A 20,526-nucleotide genomic window follows, 5' to 3' on the forward strand; every position below is an offset into this window, starting at 1 on the left:
TCCGTTCCCCCCTTCCCCCATCTCGAGCGGCTCTTGCCCGCTGCATTTCCCCTCCCCAAAAAATTAAAAAAAAGCTAACCCCCCCCTTGCTCCATTCCTAGATAACCTAATAAATATTCGTTATAGCAATGAGGGGTCTATTCCTCTTCTCCATATAACACAAAACTGAGGTTCCATTAAACCATCCACAAAACCACAACAGACATACTAGTTTGAATTACTTAAGACTACCACTTCCATCTATTACATCGATATCGTAATATCATCTTCCAGGTTGGTAGAATAATAGTTTAAGTTATATTCTATACAGGCACAGTGTTTATACTTTGTCAAAGATTTACGGATTTCATGTCTGGAGTTTTTATTGCACTGCAATGTTATGTCTTTGTACTAAGAGTGTATGCATTATCATATTGTTATTTTTGCTTCTGTGTGAATATCTTATGTAATGTCTTTCACAACCTCAATAAAAATATAATTTAAAAAAAAAAAAACTCCCCCACTTCCTCATAACCCCAGTAATTCTGCCGAGGGAACAAGGAACAGGGTGAAAAAGGTGCCAGAAGAAAACAATTCAAATTTAGGGCCGCCCATAGGAGAACATGGGCGGGAGCTGTGGACTTAATATGGAAAGAGTCCACAGCTGCATTCCTTACTTGTGGGAAACATATACCCAAGCTCTAGAGTACACGGAATGCTAACCGGAGGAAAAAAAGAGAGGCAGACCCTAATCTGAGGGCACCACAGCATGCAAAACCTCTCCCCCAAAGGCTGCTTCAGCAGAAGCAAAAACATCAAACTTGTAAAATTTTGGAAAAAGTATGTAAGGAGAGTCAGGTAGCCGCCTTACAAATCTGATCCATAGAGGCCTCAGTTTTGAAGGCCCAAGAGGAAACCACTGCTCTCGTAGAATGAGCCGTAATCCTCAAAGGAGTCTTATGTACCGCCATTTCTATGCTAAGCGGATGACACTCCTCAGACAAAAAGATAAGGAAGTCGAAGAGGCCCTCTGACCCCTACACTTCCCGGAAAAGAGAACAAACAGAAGAAGAGGTTTGTCTAAATTCCTTTGTGGCCCGAAGATAGAACTTCAAGGCACAAACCACATCCATAAATATGTTGTAAACGTTCCTTCAATGAAGAAGGATTAGGACATAAGAAAGGAACCACATCTCTTGATTGATGTTGTGAATTGACACAACCTTAGGAAGAAAACCTAACTTGGTTCGTAGAACAGCCTTATCAGCATGAAAAGCCAGATATGGAGGGACACATTGCAAGGCAGCAATCACAGATACTCTGCGCGCAGAAGCAATAGCCAGAAGAAAAAGAACCTTCCAAGACAACAATTTAATGTCTACTTCATGCATAGGCTCCAACGGAGCCCGATGCAAAACCTTAAGGACAAGATTTAAACTCCAAGGAGGAGCCTTAGATCTAAACACAGGTCTGATCCTATCAGAACCTTAACAAATGGCTGCACATCTGGAAGCTCTGCAAACCTCTTGTGCAGTAACACAGACAGGGCCGAAAACTGTCCCTTCAGGGGACTTGCAGAAAAGCCCTTCTCCAGTTCATCCTGGAGAACAGAATAAGTAGGTCCTCCACACCTTATGATAGATGCAACGAGCAACCAGCTTACAAGCTTGAATGAGAGTAAAAATAACTCTCAGAAAACCCTCTCTTGGCTAGGACTAAGCGTTCAATCGCCACACAGTCAGCCTCAGAGAATCTAGACATTGATGAACAAAGAGACCTTGGTCAGCAGATCCATGCAACAAGGTTACTTCCACGGAGGAGATTATGACATCCCCACTAGATCCGCAAACCATATCCTTCGCGGCCAAGACGGAGCAGTCAGTATCACTGACGCCTGCTTCACTCGAGCCACTACACTAGTAAGTAGTGTGAACGGTCGAAAAGGATAAATTGGATTGAACCTCCAAGGCACTGCAAATGCATCTCTTAGCTCCGCCTGAGGATCCCTGTACCTCGACCCCTATCTGGGTAGCTTGGTATTCAGACGTTATAAGATCTTCCTCTTACAATTTCTACAAACACTTGGGATGGAGACCATTCTCCCGGATGAAAGTATTGTCTGCTGAGGAAATCCGCTTCCCAATTGTCCACACTCGGAATATGGATAGCTGACAGCGAACAAATGCGGGTCTCCCCACCAGAATCTGAGATACTTCCCTCAAAACTAGGGAGCTTCTCGTTCCCCCCTGATGGTTGATGTAAGCCAACGAGGATATATTGTTTGATTGGAATCTGATTAACTGGGACGAACCCAGCAGGGGCTAAGCCTTCAGAGCATTGTATATTGCCCGAAGATCCAAAATGAGGTCAGGAGGGAGCTTTACCTCCTGAGACCAGAGACCCTGTGCCTTCCTGGCACACCCCAAACAGCTCCCCATCCTGACAGACTTGCAACCGTAGTCACATTCAACCAGGATGGTCTTGAGACGGACGTCCCTCAGGACAAGTGATCAGGACAAAACCACCAAGAGAGCAATTCCCCCCAATTGGTTGTCCAGAGAAATCTTTTGAGGCAGATCTGAATGATCGCCGTTCCACTAGTTCAGCATGCTCAGTTGCAACAGTCTGAGGTGAAACCTGGCAAAGGAAATTATGTCCAAGCTGGACACCATGAGACCAATCACCTCCATACACCAAGCCACATATGGTCTAAAGGAGATCAGGAGGGCAAGACATGTTGAAGCTAGCTTGCAACGTCTCTGGTCTGTTAGAAATATCCTCATGTCTATGGAGACTATTATAGTACCAGAGAATTCTACCCTGGTACTTGATACAAGAGAACTCTCTCTAGATTATCCGCCATCCATGGGATTGAAAAAGGCAGAGGAGATATTCTGAATGATCCACTCTTTGAAAAATATCTTTAGCTAGACCACACGGAAGGGCAATAAATGGAAGTGCTGGTCCAGGAATGCAAACCTTAGGAACTGGAAGTAGTCCTTGAGGATTGGTACGAGAAGGGAGAATCCTTCAGATCTATCGTGGTCATAAGCTTCCCCTCTCAAAGAAGGGGAAGAATGGACCTTATTGTCTCCATCTTAAACGAGGGGACATTAAAAAATCTGCTTAAGCACTTTAGGTCCAGAATTGGACGGAAAGTTCCCTCCTTTTTAGGAACCACAAAAAGGTTTGAATAGTATCCCAAACCTCTCACTGCGATAGGCACCAGGACAATAACTCCTAGAGGACAGATCCTGTACACACTCCAGAAAGGCTTCCCTCCTTTCTGGTCAGGAAGACAGGAGGAATCTGCCCTAGGGTGGCTGAGCCTTAAAACCTATCTTGTAACCCTGAGCTATGACCTCCAGGACCCATGGATCCTGCATGTCCCTGAATCAAGCGACTGAAAAGAGCGACATACTGCCCCCTACACGATCCAGAAGAGGACCGGGGACCGCCCATTCATGCCAACTTAGACTCGACGGGCTTCTTGCTCTACTTGGATTTTTTCCAGGACTGAGCCGGCTTCCAAGAGCTCTTGGTTTGCTCTGGCTTAGTGGAGGACTGCTGACATGTGTTTTATCAGAATGAAAGGAACGAAAATCGTCCCTTAGATTAGTTCATATACTCTTGCAGTAGGAGGGCACCCTTGCCCCCTATGACCGTGGAGATAATTGAGTCCAGGCCTGGACCAGACAAAATCATTCCCTTAAAGGGAGGGAAGAAGTCTAGACTTAGAAGTCATATCCACAGACCATAACTTCAGCCAGAGCCTTTCTTAACAGAGTTTCCATCTTTTATCCATGGGCTCTTCAAACGAAGAACTATCCTCAAGCGGGATAGTAGTACATTTAGCAAGGGTGAAGATAACGCCATCCCATTTAGGGACTGAACCTCACAACTCCATTGAGAGTCCAGGACCGGGGACAATTTGTTAAAGGGAGAAGAGGGGGAAAAGGAATCCAGTCCTGTCCCATTCATTCTTAAATAATGTTCGCCATCTAACAGGAGCAGGGAAGGATAAGGTACCAACCTGTCCTCAAACTCTATCCAATTTAGGAATTAAAGGTTCATTAGACAATTTGACCTCTGGAACCTCTGAATTTGCCAAAAACTTCCTTTAGAAGAAAGCGCATATTCCTAAACTAAAGTCTGGTTCCTCCGCAGCCGGATGTATAGAGACAGCAGACTCCGACCTAGAATGTTCATACTCTGAAATCTCAGAAAGAACTTATCCTCGGATAACCCTCATTTAAATCTAATAAATTATCTGATGTACTCTGGGAAGGAGTGCAATATGTAACCTTTCGCTTGCGTTTAGCAAGGTGAGGTAAAGCATTAAAGGCCGCAGACACTGCCGTCTGAACTGCGCAGTAACGTCTCGTGAAAAAAGGCCCCCTCCAGATGGAGGATTAGCAATGATACAGGAAAACTGCATGTGTAGAGCTATAAGAATGTAGGGTACGCACCTCACTGGACAACAACTCCTCAGAGGTGGACAGTTCCATGGTATCATACATGTTTGATATTATCAAGGCATATGGAACATAATTGAGAGGGCTGAACTAAGGCCTCCTCACTACATAAACATGAATTACTCATTAGGAATAGAGGGAGTGCCCTCTAAAGTAACAGAGTCCTCCATCGCTAGTGCAATAACTGGAGAACTAGAGAAATAAAACATCTTATTGTATTAAAAAAAATGGCACCCTTATACCCCAATGCCCACTCACCACCTCCTATGACCCAGACAGTACAGAGATTTATGACTCCTCTCTGATAGACACCTGGTCAGGAAAAAGGGAATGAATCACATGGTGCAAAATGCAGGACCGTCCCTGCTATGAGAAAGTGTGGCAAGCTTGTAAGCTGCATGACTCTCAAAGTGAAAGTGAAACTTGTATATTCCATAACAGCCTATGAGTCCATAACATCTCACACATAAAAGCAGCATAAAATCAAATAAACATATAAGATTATTCCCCTCTGTTCAATAATACCCCTAAGGTGATATTAACCCTTGATTCTATACAGATAAAAGGAGTCGCACTGTGACCCTGTCTTCTTGCGTTATCATACATATATAATATATGATAGATCTTATCAAAATCTACGCCATGGGACAGGAACACGGCCCTTCAAGTGAGACAGATAGTAGCACCGCTTCTGACATGGACTTGAGTGAAGAAAGCAGGCAGCGAAACTCGTCAACGCGGATTGCCTATGGAGCTGTTAATATGAGTCGGGATGGTTTTGCAGAAAGACTCTCCCTGCATCTCCAGACTCTAACTTTCATCCATGCTCTCACTGAGAGGCTGACAGGACTGCTTAAAACTCTAGTCCCATCTCGAAGAGTACTACCCTCCATAAAAGACTACTCCAAAATCTTCTAACACTTCTCTGCCAACCTCCTGTGACGAAAGGCAAAGAATGACTGGGGTTATGAGGAAGTGAGGGAGGTATTTAAGCCTTTGGCTGGGGTGTCTTTGCCTCCTCCTAGTTGCCAGGTTCAGTATTTCCAACAAGTAAGGAATGCAGCTGTGGACTCTTCCCATATTAAAATGAAAAAACCTATATCTGAAATAATTCCCAGAAACTGAACCTGAGGACAGTCCATTAATCCACAAGTATTAATATGGTTTTACAATAGTAAGAGTTAAACAAGCATTATAAAAACTATCTGTAGTTAAATGTTTTACGTAAATAATTAAAAAAGCAGCCGCACACCCCACTGTACATTTTGTTTTACTACCGCTAAATAAATATATAAAATAAAAATAAAAGAACCTTCATTAACAGTTCTTTGCTCACGGCATAACACATTCATAAACCATGGTACAGTCACTCCCATGTCCTTTAATATTACCGCAGTTATATTTTTGAACTCCTTATTTCCTAGGTTGTATTTAGCTATAGTATGAGTTTACCAAATGAAGACGTGCATCCTTTTTCTGAAGAGATTTTACACCTTTCCCAAATGTCGTCAGGCTTTCTAGGAATTCTGAGTGCAGCCATTTTGTCTTGTCTGTTCCCATGGACCCTATACTTGAGAACTGGCCAATAACGGGCCACGCTTCAACTCCATCAATCAGTGATGCATTTTCTCTTAAAAGCTAAATTAAAAGAAAAAAATTAAATAATTACTGTGCTGTTTTGTTGAATCATAAGATGTGGACTGGGATTAAGATTTTAATTAAAAATAAAAATAGAAACTATATCTTTAAAAACAGAAATTTCTTTCTATATCTTGGCCTATATTCTAGCTAACACTTACCACTTATCAGGTAAAGACAAAAGTAAAAAAATACTGCAAAATATATCAAAGTTTATTATGAAATAAGAAAATTTATGCTTACCTGAAAATTTTTTTTTTTTTTTTTATATTTAATCTTTTTATTGAGGTTTTGCATAACAATAAACAGGCAGAAATAAATACCATATTTCTCATAAAACATAATACAACAGTAAGAAAATGGCAAAATACACATAATTTCAAGTAAATAATATAGTATGAGCTTCTGAAACCTCAGTTTTATATTTTATAGTCAGTAAATGAAAACACCTCTACTATGCTCAACAGGCCACTCATGGACCCATGGAAGCTAAATGGCTTATTTGAGGTGCTCTAATGTAACGCACGGTTTCTTTTGGACCTTGAAATAAACAAAACAAGAAAAGCTATTACAGTAACATGAATATGGTCAGATATAAGCATAATAACACATAAAGAGCAACACCAGGGAGCCCTCCACTATAGTCGGGTGTAACATCTGGTTATCTCTAGTCTGTACATTGTTGGATGGAGCCATCTTATTAACCTTGCTTAGCAGCCTAGTCGTATTGGGTGCTATATAGTGTAGAAGTGACTCTTAAAGAGAGAATAATGTACCCCTAGGGGCATATAAAAATATCTACCAAACAATCAGGTACCTAAATATGCACAATAGGGCTCCCCTCTGGGAATTAGCTATAATCTCTGCTGAAATTACATAGCATTATTATAATGTGAGATTAACAATATATTCATTTTGTGTCTACACATAAGCCCAAGTTATATATATATATTAGCACTGTGATACATATTAGGGCCTGTCAGATCTATCGATCTAATTAAGGCACTGTCCACCTATAGTATCAGCACATTTACAAATTTAGGTCAGAAGTACTAGGATCTTAACCCTGGATGGAGTTAATTTGATAGCCAACAATTGCAATATATTTATGCATGTACATAAGAAGTTGATTTCACCACCTAGCAGGAACAGCATTTATGAAACTACAATGTTCTAGCAGTTAATATGAGTGCACATATTTATAGTCCCCACAGATACAGCAGTTTGTAAATGAGATAGATTTCCGAATTTTCAACTAAAGCTTAGAAACTTAGTCCTCGTGGAATCAGTAGTCCAACAGTCTGTTTCAACTCCCTAAGACACTAAACTCACTAGTTGGGGTTTAGTAATAAGTAAAAAATAAAATAAAATATAAAACAACAATAACAATAATAATAAGAAGTGCACTGAAAACAAGCGTGGTTGTGTTAGTTTGAGTAGAACAGTCCCAGAAATTAACCCGGACAGTGTCCATCAGCTTATAATGTGCCTAGTTATGGGCATAAATTCGTACCGGTCCCAGTGTGCGCAGCTTACCCAATGCCCAGCTTTACCAGAATCAGAGGATATGAAGCGGGGGAGTTGCAGAAACAGTGGTGGTTCCTTTGGGCAATTGCAGAATCCTCAATGCGGTGGCCTATGCTGAGGTGTGGTACTAGTGTCCCAGCTTCTCTCCATATCGCAAACCCTGTGATGGGGATCCAGGAATCCTTCCTGTCAGCGGTTATGGTCTTAACTGTAATTCTTGCATGCTTAGTGGAGTTACTCCGATTTTGCCAGATGTGCCTTTGAGCAGTTATAGTGTTCACGGCCCAGGCTTGTTCCTGCACTTGTGATATTGGTGTCGTAACTTCAGCGTTCCACGCTACAGAGCGCTCAGTTAGTAGATCCAGGGCTTGCTTGTCGGGTATACTTATAGGACCATCTCCTCCTCCTTCAGTCACAACCCGCTCAACCTGGATAGCTTGCTGGGGGGCAGGTATGTCCCTGATCTTTGTCGGAACTCGGTCTTGGCGTGAGGGCACCACTAGATCTGAAAAGCGCTCACGTGTGGTATCCCCTCCTTTTGTTTCCCCAGTTCCATTGTTATCACTTCGCACTGAGACTGGCCGTAGATCCTCCAATGCAGTGGACCATGTATAGAGCATATTCGCTAAGTGCTCATCCAACAAGCGGGTCACGGCTGCAAGTGTCAGGGCAGTGTTAGGCGCCATCTTGTCTGCGTACTGAGTGAATGTGATAGAGCTGTGGTTTAAGTATGTCTTGTGTACAGCTCACTTGGTGTCATCCCATTAAAGAATCTTTGAAAGCAGTGTTAAACTCCTGCCTTATAACCCAGTTTCCTGGGGGAGGTATAATGCGGCAGCCCTGGTCACGCAGACGGTCGGCCTTGATAGAGGTAACGATCCCTTTGTGGCACAGCTGAAGAGCATAGGCGATCAGCAATCTCAACGTGGATTTGTACTTCCAGTTATCCCAGACTATTGCTGAGCATAAATGTTCTCTATTTTAAACAACTGTCATACAATTAAGGCTGTTAAAGACATTTAGAGTCAGGAGCTCCACAGAAATGCGTCCTGCCGCTTCAACTATAGGCTCCACCCCCCCATTTATTTCTTTTTTGACACGATGAGTCCACAGATAATCTTAATTACTAATGGGATATTCACCTCCTGGTCAGCAGGCAAAACTGTTAAATAGCTCCTCCCTTCCCTCCCATTCGATCGAAGTTAAGGAAAGAAAGGAAAAACCAAGGTGCAGAGGTGTCTAAAGTTTATAATACCCAACAACCTGTCTAACAAGAACAGGGCAGGCCGTGGACTCATCGTGTCAAAAAAGAAATACATTTATCAGGTAAGCATACATTTTCTTTTCTTTTTTATGACATGATGAGTCCACAGATCATCTTAATTACTAATGGGATTCAATACCCAAGCTAGAGTACAAAGATGATACAGTAGGTACAAGACAGGGAACCTAAACTGAAGGCACCACTGCTTGAAAAACCTTTCTCCCAAAAGCGGCCTCAGCCGAGAGGACCAAGTTGCAGCCTTGCAAATCTGATCCACAGAAACTTCATTTTTGAATGCCCATGAGGAAGCAACAGCCCTTGTGGAATGAGCCATAACTCTCTCAGGAGGCTGCTGTCCAGCAGCCTCATATGCAAAATGTACGATACTCTTCAGCCAAAAAGAAAGAGAAGTAGCCGTAGCTTTCTGTCCCTTACGTTTCCTGAGAAAATCACAAACAGAGAAGAAGACTGACGAAAGTCCTTAGTCGCCTGTAGGTAAAATTTTAAAGCACAGACCACGTCCACATTGTGCAGAAGACGTTCTCCCTGAGAAGAAGGATTAGGACACAAAGATAGAACAGCAGTCTCCTGATTAATGTTCTGAAACAGAAACAACAGAAACAACCTTAGGAAGAAATCCTAACTTAGCACGTACAACTACCTTATCTGAATGGAAAATAAGGTAAGGAGACTCATACTGCAATGCCGAGAGCTCTCGACACTTTACGAGCAGGAGAGTAACAAGAAATAAAACTTTCCAAGATAACTTACTATCTAAGGAATGCATAGGCTCAAACGGAGCCCCTTGAAGAACTTTGAGAACTAAATTAAGACTCCATGGAGGAGTAACTGGTTTGAACACAGGCCTGATCCTGACCAAGGCCTGACAAAATGATTGTGGGACATCCGCCAGATGTTTGTGTAACAAAATATATAAGGCCGAGATTTGAACCTTTAGGACTTGTCGATAATCAAACCCTCTTGGATAAAAGAAAAAATTCTAGGAATCCTAACTCTACTCCATGAGTAGTCCTTGGATTCACACCAATAGAGCTATCTACGCCAAATCTTGTGGTAAATCCTTCTAGTTACAGGCTTATGACCGAGTCAGAAAAACCCTGCTTATATAAAATGAAGACTGAACCGGAGTCACCGTGATAATACTATCACTGGGCTCCTATAGGAGGTGCTAGGATCTGGTGTAGATAATAATAAAATATTGGTGAATAAAAATGTAGGAAATGGCTGGCAATGATACAAATGACAATGTTTTACACTAGTATGCCAACATAAATAATAAATTGTGAAAAATGAACAATATAAAATAAAAGTATAAAATGTATACGAATCAGATGGTATATGCAACCCAATCTGGAAAGTCCAGCGAGTCTCTTCAAATGTCCATCAGTACTTGAACAGGCTGCTCTCTGTCTTCACCCAACTGGATGATGTATTCTATGATGCAAAACAAAAAACAAAAACAGAGGCGCCACATGTGTGGATCAATATAACCAGAAATCCAGTAAAGGAGTAGAATAAGGGTACTCACAAACGAGGCGGCACTCTCTTGTGCCAGTAGAGGCAGGCTGGTTTTCAACAGCAAACCAGCTGGCTGTGTGTCTCCCAAATCGATAAAGAATGCTTGTCTCCTGGGTGTCAAAAACCGGCCAAAATACTGCAGAGGAAGGAGGAGGGAGGGCTATGGTGCCCTTAGGTTACTGTTATGGGGATAGTAACACCAACACCAGACTTATGTAAAAGTATAAAATCAGTCTTTTTATTATACACAATAAAAATACCAAATGGTATAACAGATTACAGCTGGGTGATGACAAACTATCTCCCCATGGACCATACAAAATAGCGACGCGTTTCTCGGGGAACACCCCGTTTCCTCAGGCTTGTATGTATGTTGTATGCATAAATGCCCTTTATATTGGGCTTAGTAACCTAATGTTCAAATGAATCCTCCCCTTCCTTTATCCGAATTGACCTATCATGTCCTTCCTTTCCAAACACTCCCCATTGTTGTGAAGTTGTAACAATAATTAGTTCTAATCATATATCGTGATTAGATTTGAAATCGTACAAATTCATATGCCTATGTGTCCCTGATAGTAATATGTAAAAAAGCAATTGGATCGTTAGTTACCGATCTCGATCATCCGCTATGTGTAATATAATTGTAGTGAGAAGACTGACATAAGTTCCAAAACCTAACCAATAGGGTTACGGCTATATCGGGGGCCTGTTCCAACATTGCGATCCCATTGGTTACACTCTCGGCTGTATTCTCTTCTAGGTCCCAGGATAGAATGACATCCAGAAATTCTATGTTTTCTTTTTGTAGATTGTGGGTAAAACTAATACCCATATTGTTATCATTTAGATGGGATACAAAATCTAAGGCTTCTGACTCTAAGCCATCGAAAATAAATATCAGGTCATCTATATAACGGCCATAGAACACCAGATTGCCCCTCCATTGCGAATTATATATGTAGTGATCTTCATAACAACCCATAAAGAGGTTGGCAAAGCTAGGGGCAAATCTGGTGCCCATGGCCGTTCCCCTGATCTGTAGGTAAAAGGAATCAAGAAACTGAAAATAATTGTGTTTTAGAATAAAATTGATGAGTGAAATCAGATATTCTTTTTGGTTTAGAGGCATGTATAAATCTCTATTCAAATAGTGCAAGGTTGTATTAATCCCCAGATCATGGGATATATTCGAATAAAGTGATCCAACATCACATGTGAGCCAAAGGTACTTCTTATTTTTATCTAATTGCACAAGAGAAAGTTTATTGAGCAGGTCTTTAGTGTCCTTAATATAGGATGGTAAGGTAATGACATACATCTGTAGGTAGATGTCAATATATTCTGACAATCTGTCGGTGATACTGTTCATGCCAGCTATAATGGGCCTGCCAGGAGGCTCTATTTCGTTCTTGTGCAATTTGGGTAGATGGTAATAAAAAAGTATACTAGGATGGTCAGGGGTTAGGTATCTTTTCTCTTTTTTATTTAGGATCTGTGAGTTAAGGCCTTTTTCCAATAAGGTGTTAAGAATTTTTATATACTCTGTAGTTGGATCATACTTTAGTTTAGTGTAATAATTGGTATCCTCTAGAATTCTACAGGCTTCTTTTACATAGTCAGAATAATTCTGCAGCACTATGCCCCCGCCCTTGTCAGCCTGGCGGATGACCAGGTTTCGGTCATCCATCAGCCTTGTAAGGGCTCTAGCTTTGTTGGGCCAAGTTCTCTTATTACCCATAATCCTTTTTGGCATAGATTCAAAATCTTCTAAGACTAGTTGCTGATATAAGTCTATATAAGACACTTCTTCCTTAGGTGGATAAAAGGATGAGGGGGGAGCCAGTGAAGTATGTATTACTCCTTCAAAGAGTTCCTCCATTAGTGAGCTAGGATCATATGATATAACCATAGAGGGATTTCTTGTTTGACCTGAATTTAATAGGATAGGTAAGCCCTCTATGTTTTGTTTTCTCAAAGCCTTTATTGCAAAATATCTCTGAATTGATAATTTGCGTGTGTATTTATTTAAATCCACAAAAAGTTCAAAAATGTTATGCGAGTTAGGGGGACAGTACGAAAGGCCTCTTCCCAAAACTCTCACCTCATCATCTGAGAGTATATGGGAAGAGAGATTAAATATACCCTTTCTTAGTTTTGAGAGTTTTTCTTTTTTGTTGGTTTTCCCTCTCCCTCGCCTTCCCCGTTTGGGAAAGGTCTTTTCTTTTGGCAGAAAAACCCTGCTTATATAAAATGAAGCGTTCAATCTCCAAGCAGTCAGCTTCAGAGAAACTAGATTTGGGAGAAGGAAAGGCCCTTTAATTAGAAGGTCCTTCCTCAACGGAAGTCTCCAAGGTGGCAGATATGACATGTCCACCATATCTGCAAACCAAATCCTGCGAGGCCAAGCAGGAGCAATGAGGATCACCAATGTCCTCTCCTGCTTGATTCGAGCAATGACCCGAGGAAGAAACGCAAAAGGAGGATATAGGTATGCTAGACTGAAGGTCCAAGGAACCACCAGAGCATCTATCAGTTCCACCTGGGGGTCCCTGGACCTCGACCCGTATCTCAGGAGCATGGCATTCTGTTGAGATGCCATAAGATCTAATTCCGGTTGACCCCACTTGAGAATCAGGTTGGAGAACACTTCCGGATGGAGTTCCCACTCCCCCGGATGAAAGGTCTGTTGACTCAGGAAGTCCGCCTCCCAGTTGTCCACCCCTGGGATGCGGATCGCCGACAGGCAGCAAGAATGGGCCTCCGCCCACTGAATTATCTTGGTTACCTCTGTCATCGCTAAGGAACTCCTCGTTCCTCCCTGATGAATGATGTAAGCCACCGATGTCCGACTGGAACCTGATAAACTGGACCGAGGCTAACTGAGGCCAGGCCAGAAGAGCATTGAAGATCGCTCTCAGCTCCAGGAAGATTATAAGAAGGACAGACTCTGACTGAGTCCAAATTCCCAGAGCCTTTAGAGAACCCCAGACTGCCCCCCCTAGAAGGCTGGCATCTGTAGTCACAATAACCCAAGATGGTCTGCGAAAGCAGGTTTCCTAGGAGAGATGATCCAGAGACAACCACCATTGAAGAGAATCCTGTCTCTCCTGCTCCAGAAGCATTTGAGGAGACAAGTCCGCATTATCTCTGTTCCATTGCCTGAGCATACTTAACTACAGAGGACTGAGATGGAATCGAGCAAACGGGATGATGTCCATTGCCACTAGCATCAGCCCCATTACCTCCATGCACTGAGCCACTTATGGCCGAGGAGTGGACTGAAGAGCTAGACAAGAATCAAAAATCTTTGATTTCCTGACTTCTGTCAGAAAAATCTTCATTGATGGGATCTATTATTGTTCCCAAGAAAGGAACCCTCGTACTTGGGACTAAGGAACTGTTTCCTAAATTTACCTTCCATCCATGAGATCTCAGGAAGGATAACACCATGTCCGCGTGGGAACTTGCTTGTTGTAAGGATGGCGCCTGGACTAGGATGGCGTCCAGATAAGGTGCCACTGCACTGCAACGATCCTAGAACCCTTGTGAAAATTTCGGGAGCTGTGGCAAGCCACGAATTGGAAGTGTTTTCTAGAAAGGTAAACCTTAGAAACTTGTAATGATCCCAGTGAATGGGAACATGCAAGAACACGTCCTTAAAGGGACAGTATACACTCATTTTCATATAACTGCATGTAATAGACACCACTATAAAGAATAAGATGCACAGATACTGTTATAAAAATCCAGTATAAAACTGTTTAAAAACTTACTTAGAAGCTGCCAGTTTAGCTCTGTTGAAAAGGTTGCTGGAAAGCCCACTGAAAGTGGGAAATAAGACACTCCCCCCTCCCCCTTCTTTTGCACATGAAAAACATAATTTATGCTTACCTGATAAATTTATTTCTCTTGTAGTGTGTTCAGTCCACGGGTCATCCATTACTTATGGGATATATTCTCCTCCCCAACAGGAAGTTGCAAGAGGATCACCCAAGCAGAGCTGCTATATTGCTCCTCCCCTCACATGTCATATCCAGTCATTCGACCGAAACAAGACGAGAAAGGAGAAACTATAGGGTGCAGTGGTGACTGGAGTTATAATTTAAAATTTAGAACCTGCCTCAAAAAGACAGGGCGGGCCGTGGACTGAACACACTACAAGAGAAATAAATTTATCAGGTAAGCATAAATTATGTTTTCTCTTTCTCCCAAAAACAGCCTCCGAAGAAGCAAAAGTGTCAAATTTGTAAAATTTGGAAAAAGTATGAAGTGAAGACCAAGTTGCAGCCTTGCAAATCTGTTCAACAGAGACCTCATTCTTAAAGGCCCAGGTGGAAGCCACAGCTCTAGTGGAATGAGCTGTAATTCTTTCAGGAGGCTGCTGTCCAGCAGTCTCATAGGCTAAGCGTATAATGCTACAAAGCCAAAAAGAGAGAGAGGTAGCCAAAGCCTTTTGACCTCTCCTCTGTCCAGAGTAAACGACAAACAGAGAAGAAGTTTGTAGAAAATCTTTAGTTTCCTGTAAGTAGAACTTCAGAGCACGGACCACGTCTAAATTATGCAAAAGACGTTCCTTCTTTGAAGAAGGATTAGGACATAAGGATGGAACAACAATCTCTTGATTGATATTCTTGTTAGAAACAACCTTAGGTAAAAACCCAGGTTTAGTACGCAGAACTACCTTGTCTGAATGAAAGATCAGATAAGGAGAATCACAATGTAAGGCAGATAACTCAGAGACTCTTCGAGCCGAGGAAATAGCCATCAAAAACAGAACTTTCCAAGATAAAAGCTTAATATCAATGGAATGAAGGGGTTCAAACGGAACACCCTGAAGAACTTTAAGAACCAAGTTTAAGCTCCACGGAGGAGCAACAGCTTTAAATACAGGCTTAATCCTAGCCAAAGCCTGACAAAAAGCCTGGACGTCTGGATTCTCTGCCAGACGCTTGTGTAAAAGAATAGACAGAGCAGAAATCTGTCCCTTTAGTGAACTAGCGGATAAGCCCTTTTCTAAACCCTCTTGTAGAAAAGACAATATCCAAGGAATCCTAACCTTACTCCATGAGTAACTCTTGGATTCACACCAATATAAATATTTACGCCATATCTTGTGGTAAATTTTTCTGGTAACAGGTTTCCGAGCCTGTATTAACGTATCAATAACCGAATCCGAAAACCCACGCTTTGATAGAATCAAGCGTTCAATTTCCAAGCAGTCAGCCTCAGAGAAATTAGGTTTGGATGGTTGAAAGGACCCTGAATTAGAAGGTCCTGTCTCAGGGGTAGAGACCATGGTGGACAGGACGACATGTCCACTAGGTCTGCATACCAGGTCCTGCGTGGCCACGCAGGCGCTATCAGAATCACTGATGCTCTCTCCTGTTTTATCCTGGCAATCAGACGAGGAAGCAACGGAAAAGGTGGAAACACATAAGCTATGTTGAAAACCCAAGGGGCTGCTAGTGCATCTACCAGCACCACTCCCGGGTCCCTGGACCTGGATCCGTAAAAAGGAAGCTTGGCGTTCTGGCGAGATGCCATGAGATCCAGATCCGGTTTGCCCCAACGAAGAATCAGTTGGGAAAACACCTCCGGGTGAAGTTCCCACTCCCCCGGATGAAAAGTCTGGCGACTTAAAAAATCCGCCTCCCAGTTCTCCACGCCTGGGATGTAGATCGCTGACAGGTGGCAACAGTGAGACTCTGCCCAGCGAATTATCTTCGAGACTTCCAACATCGCTAGGGAACTCCTGGTTCCCCCTTGATGATTGATGTAAGCCACAGTCGTGATGTTGTCCGACTGAAATCTGATGAACCTCAGTGTTGCCAACTGAGGCCAAGCTAGAAGAGCATTGAATATTGCCCTTAATTCTAGAAAGTTTATTGGGAGGAGTTTCTCCTCCTGAGTCCACGATCCCTGAGCCTTCAAGGAGTTCCAGACTGCTCCCCAGCCTAGTAGGCTGGCATCTGTTGTTACAATCGTCCAATCTGGTCTGCGAAAGGACATTCCTTTGGACAGATGAACCCGTGATAACCACCAGAGAAGAGAATCTCTGGTCTCCTGGTCCAGATTTAGCAAAGGGGACAGATCTGAGTAATCCCCGTTCCATTGACTTAGCATGCATAGTTGCAGCGGTCTGAGATGTAGGCGCACAAATGGCACTATGTCCATCGCCGCGACCATTAAGCCGATCACTTCCATGCACTGAGCTACCGATGGGCTTGGAATGGAGTGAAGGACACGGCAAGCATTGAGAAGTTTTGATAGCCTGGACTCCGTCAGGTAAATCTTCATCTCTACAGAATCTATAAGAGTCCCTAGAAAAGGGACCCTTGTGAGTGGTAACAGAGAACTCTTTTCCACGTTCACTTTCCACCCATGCGACCTCAGAAATGCTAGAACTATCTCTGTATGAGACTTTGCATTTTGAAAACTTGACGCTTGAATCAGAATGTCGTCTAGGTACGGAGCCACCGCTATGCCTCGTGGTCTTAGTACCGCCAGAAGAGAGCCCAGAACCTTTGTAAAAATTCTCGGGGCCGTAGCCAACCCGAAGGGAAGCGCTACAAACTGGTAATGCCTGTCTAGAAAGGCAAACCTTAGGTACCGATAATGATCTTTGTGAATCGGTATGTGAAGGTAGGCATCCTTTAAATCCACTGTGGTCATATATTGACCCTCCTGGATCATGGGTAGGATGGTTCGAATGGTTTCCATCTTGAACGATGGAACCCTTAGGAATTTGTTTAAGATTTTTAAATCTAAGATTGGTCTGAAGGTTCCCTCTTTCTTGGGAACCACAAACAGATTTGAATAAAACCCTTGCCCCTGTTCCGTCCGTGGAACTGGGTGGATCACTCCCATCACTAAGAGGTCTTGTACACATTGTAGAAATGCCTCTTTCTTTACTAGGTTTGTTGATAACCTTGACAGATGAAACTTCCCTTGTGGAGGAGAAGTCTTGAAATCCAGAAGGTATCCCTGAGATATAATCTCCAGCGTCCAGGGATCCTGTACATCTCTTGCCCAAGCCTGGGCGAAGAGAGAGAGTCTGCACCCCACTAGATCCGTCTCCGGAAAGGGGGCCCTGACTTCATGCTGTCTTAGGGGCGGAAGTAGGCTTTCTGGCCTGCTTGCCCTTGTTCCATGACTGGTTGCTTTTCCAACCCTGTCTGCAACGAGCAGTAGTTCCTTCCTGTTTTGGAGCGGAGGAAGTTGATGCTGCTCCTGTCTTGAAATTACGAAAGGCACGAAAATTAGATTGTTTGGCCTTCGATTTGGCCCTGTCCTGAGGAAGGGTGTGGCCCTTACCTCCAGTAATGTCAGCAATAATTTCCTTCAAGCCGGGCCCGAATAAGGTCTGCCCTTTGAAAGGAATGTTTAGCAATTTAGACTTAGAAGTTACATCTGCTGACCAGGATTTAAGCCAAAGCGCTCTGCGCGACTGTATGGCGAATCCGGAATTTTTAGCCGTAAGTTTGGTTAAATGCACTACGGCATCCGAAACAAACGCATTAGCCAGCTTAAGGGTTCTAATCTTGCTCAGAGACTCATCCAATGGTGCTGTGCGAATCGCCTCTTCCAGAGACTCAAACCAGAATGCCGCTGCAGCAGTGACAGGCGCAATGCATGCAAGAGGCTGTAATATAAAACCTTGTTGAATAAACATTTTCTTAAGATAACCCTCTAATTTTTTATCCATTCGATCTGAGAAAGCACAACTATCCTCCACCGGGATAGTGGTACGCTTGGCTAAAGTAGAAACTGCTCCCTCCACCTTAGGGACCGTCTGCCATAAGTCTCTTGTGGTGGCGTCTATAGGGAACATTTTTCTAAATATCGGAGGAAGGGAAAAAGGCACACCGGGTCTATCCCACTCCTTACTAATAATCTCTGTAAGCCTCTTTGGTATAGGAAAAACGTCAGTACACACCGGCACCGCGTAGTATTTATCCAGCCTACATAATTTCTCTGGGATTGCCACCGTGTCACAATCATTCAGAGCCGCTAACACCTCCCCTAGCAACACGCGGAGGTTCTCAAGCTTAAATTTAAAATTTGAAATTTCTGAATCCGGTCTCCCCGAATCAGAACCGTCACCCACAGAATGAAGCTCACCGTCCTCATGTTCTGCAAATTGTGACGCAGTATCAGACATGGCTCTCGTGTCATCGGCGCGCTCTGTCCTTAACCCAGAACTGTCGCGCTTGCCTCTTAACTCTGGCATATTGTATAACACTTCTTTCATAACATTAGCCATATCATGTAAAGTGATTTGTAAGGGCCTTGATGTACTTGGCGCCTCAATCTCACGCACCTCCCGAGCGGGAGACGAAGGTACTGACACGTGAGGAGAGTTAGACGGCATAACTGTCCCCTCGTTGTCTGGTGATAATTTTTTAAGCGGTACAGATTGATTTTTCAAAGTAACATCAATACAATTGGTACACATATTTCTATTGGGCTCCACAACGGCTTTTAAACATAATGAACAAGCAGATTCCTCTGTATCAGACATGTTTAAACAGACTAGCAATGAAACTAGCAAGCTTGGAAAATACTTTCAATAAGTTTGCAAGCAATATAAAAAACGCTGCAGCGCTTTTTTTTAAAAAACACAGTTGAGTAACTAAAGAATAATTCAGTTATAGTCAACAATTCTTTAAATGTATTAATTAGCAGAGGATTGCACCCATTAGCAACCGGATGATTAACCCCTCAGTACCCAAAAAAAACGGATATCAAATTAATATAAAACATTTTTATCACAGTCTAACACACTGTCACAGGTCTGCTGTGACTGATTACCTCCCTCAAAAAACGAATTTTGAAGACCCCTGAGCTCTCTAGAGACGTCCTGGATCAAAGAGGAAGAAGCAGGAAGACTGTGCTATAATTTTAACTGCGCAACAAGGCGCTAAAAAGAGGCCCCTCCCGCTCATTTACAACAGTGGGAGACCTGATATAACGGTTTCTATGTAGAAATATACGTTAGCCATGTGGAAAAAAATTCATGCCCAAAGGATTTATCACCAAGTACCTCACAAAACGAATAACATGCCAGTAAACGTTTTGAAAATAAACTTCTTTAAAAGTCATGCAAAGTTATTACTAAGCCTGCAACCAGTCGCTACCACTGCAGATAAGGCTTAAGCATTATTTCAGTATTAATAGTATTTTCACAGTCAAATTCTAGTCCCTAGAAAATAACTCTATTGTGCATACATTTATCAGCCTGATACCAGTCACTACTACTGCATTTAAGGCTGTACTTACATCATACGGGTAACAGCAGTATTTTCTTAGTCAATTCCATTCCCAGAAAATATTGTACTGCACATACCTCATTTGCGGTGGACCCCGCATGCTATTCCCATGTTCTGAAGTTACCCCGCTCCCCAGAATGTCGAGAACAGCCAGTTACGCCTGCTAAGATCATAGAAAAACGCAGGCAGTTTCTTCTTCCAAATACTGCCTGAGATAGAAAAAAACAGCACACTCCGGTGCCATTTAAAATAACAAACTTTTGATTGAAGAATAAGTAAAAACTCCAGCTCCTCCAGCGACCTCCTTCTTTGTTGAGGGTTGCAAGAGAATGACAGGATATGACATGTGAGGGGAGGAGCTATATAGCAGCTCTGCTTGGGTGATCCTCTTGCAACTTCCTGTTGGGGAGGAGAATATATCCCATAAGTAATGGATGACCCGTGGACTGAACGCACTTAACAAGAGAAAGACCCTTTACACAAACAGGAGCAAGCTGGAGAAGGTAGCTGACGGTATTCACATAAAACTTTGGGGCTTGGTTAGGGGCTTGGTTAGGGGCTTGGTTAGGAGTCTGAAAATCAGAGCAATGTTATTTAAAAATAAGCAAAACTATAGATTTTTAAAAAAAAAAAATACTTTATGGGCTATATAAATAGATCATCTACAAAACATTTATGCAAAGAAAAAATGAGTGTATAATGTCCCTTTAAATCCACCATTGTCAATAAATTGACCCTCCTGGACCAAAGTGAGAATCGAACGAACAGTTTCCATCTTGAAGGACGGTATTCTAAGAAGTTTGACTTAGACTCTTGGGCCTAGATTTAGAGT

The 20,526-nt window shown here is 42.6% G+C and overlaps 1 protein-coding gene across 1 annotated transcript in view; it reads right to left on the bottom strand.

Moving 5' to 3' along the window:
- Window positions 1-20,526, bottom strand: part of TDP1 (tyrosyl-DNA phosphodiesterase 1) — a 698,490-nt gene that overhangs the window by 367,788 nt on the left and 310,176 nt on the right. The window contains exon 10 of the mRNA XM_053697569.1: window positions 5,907-6,092. Within this exon, the coding sequence (XP_053553544.1) occupies window positions 5,907-6,092 (186 nt within the window). The remainder of the gene's footprint in view (window positions 1-5,906; window positions 6,093-20,526) is intronic.

Source organism: Bombina bombina, chromosome 1 (assembly GCF_027579735.1).
Source record: "Bombina bombina isolate aBomBom1 chromosome 1, aBomBom1.pri, whole genome shotgun sequence".
Lineage (NCBI taxonomy): Eukaryota > Metazoa > Chordata > Amphibia > Anura > Bombinatoridae > Bombina > Bombina bombina.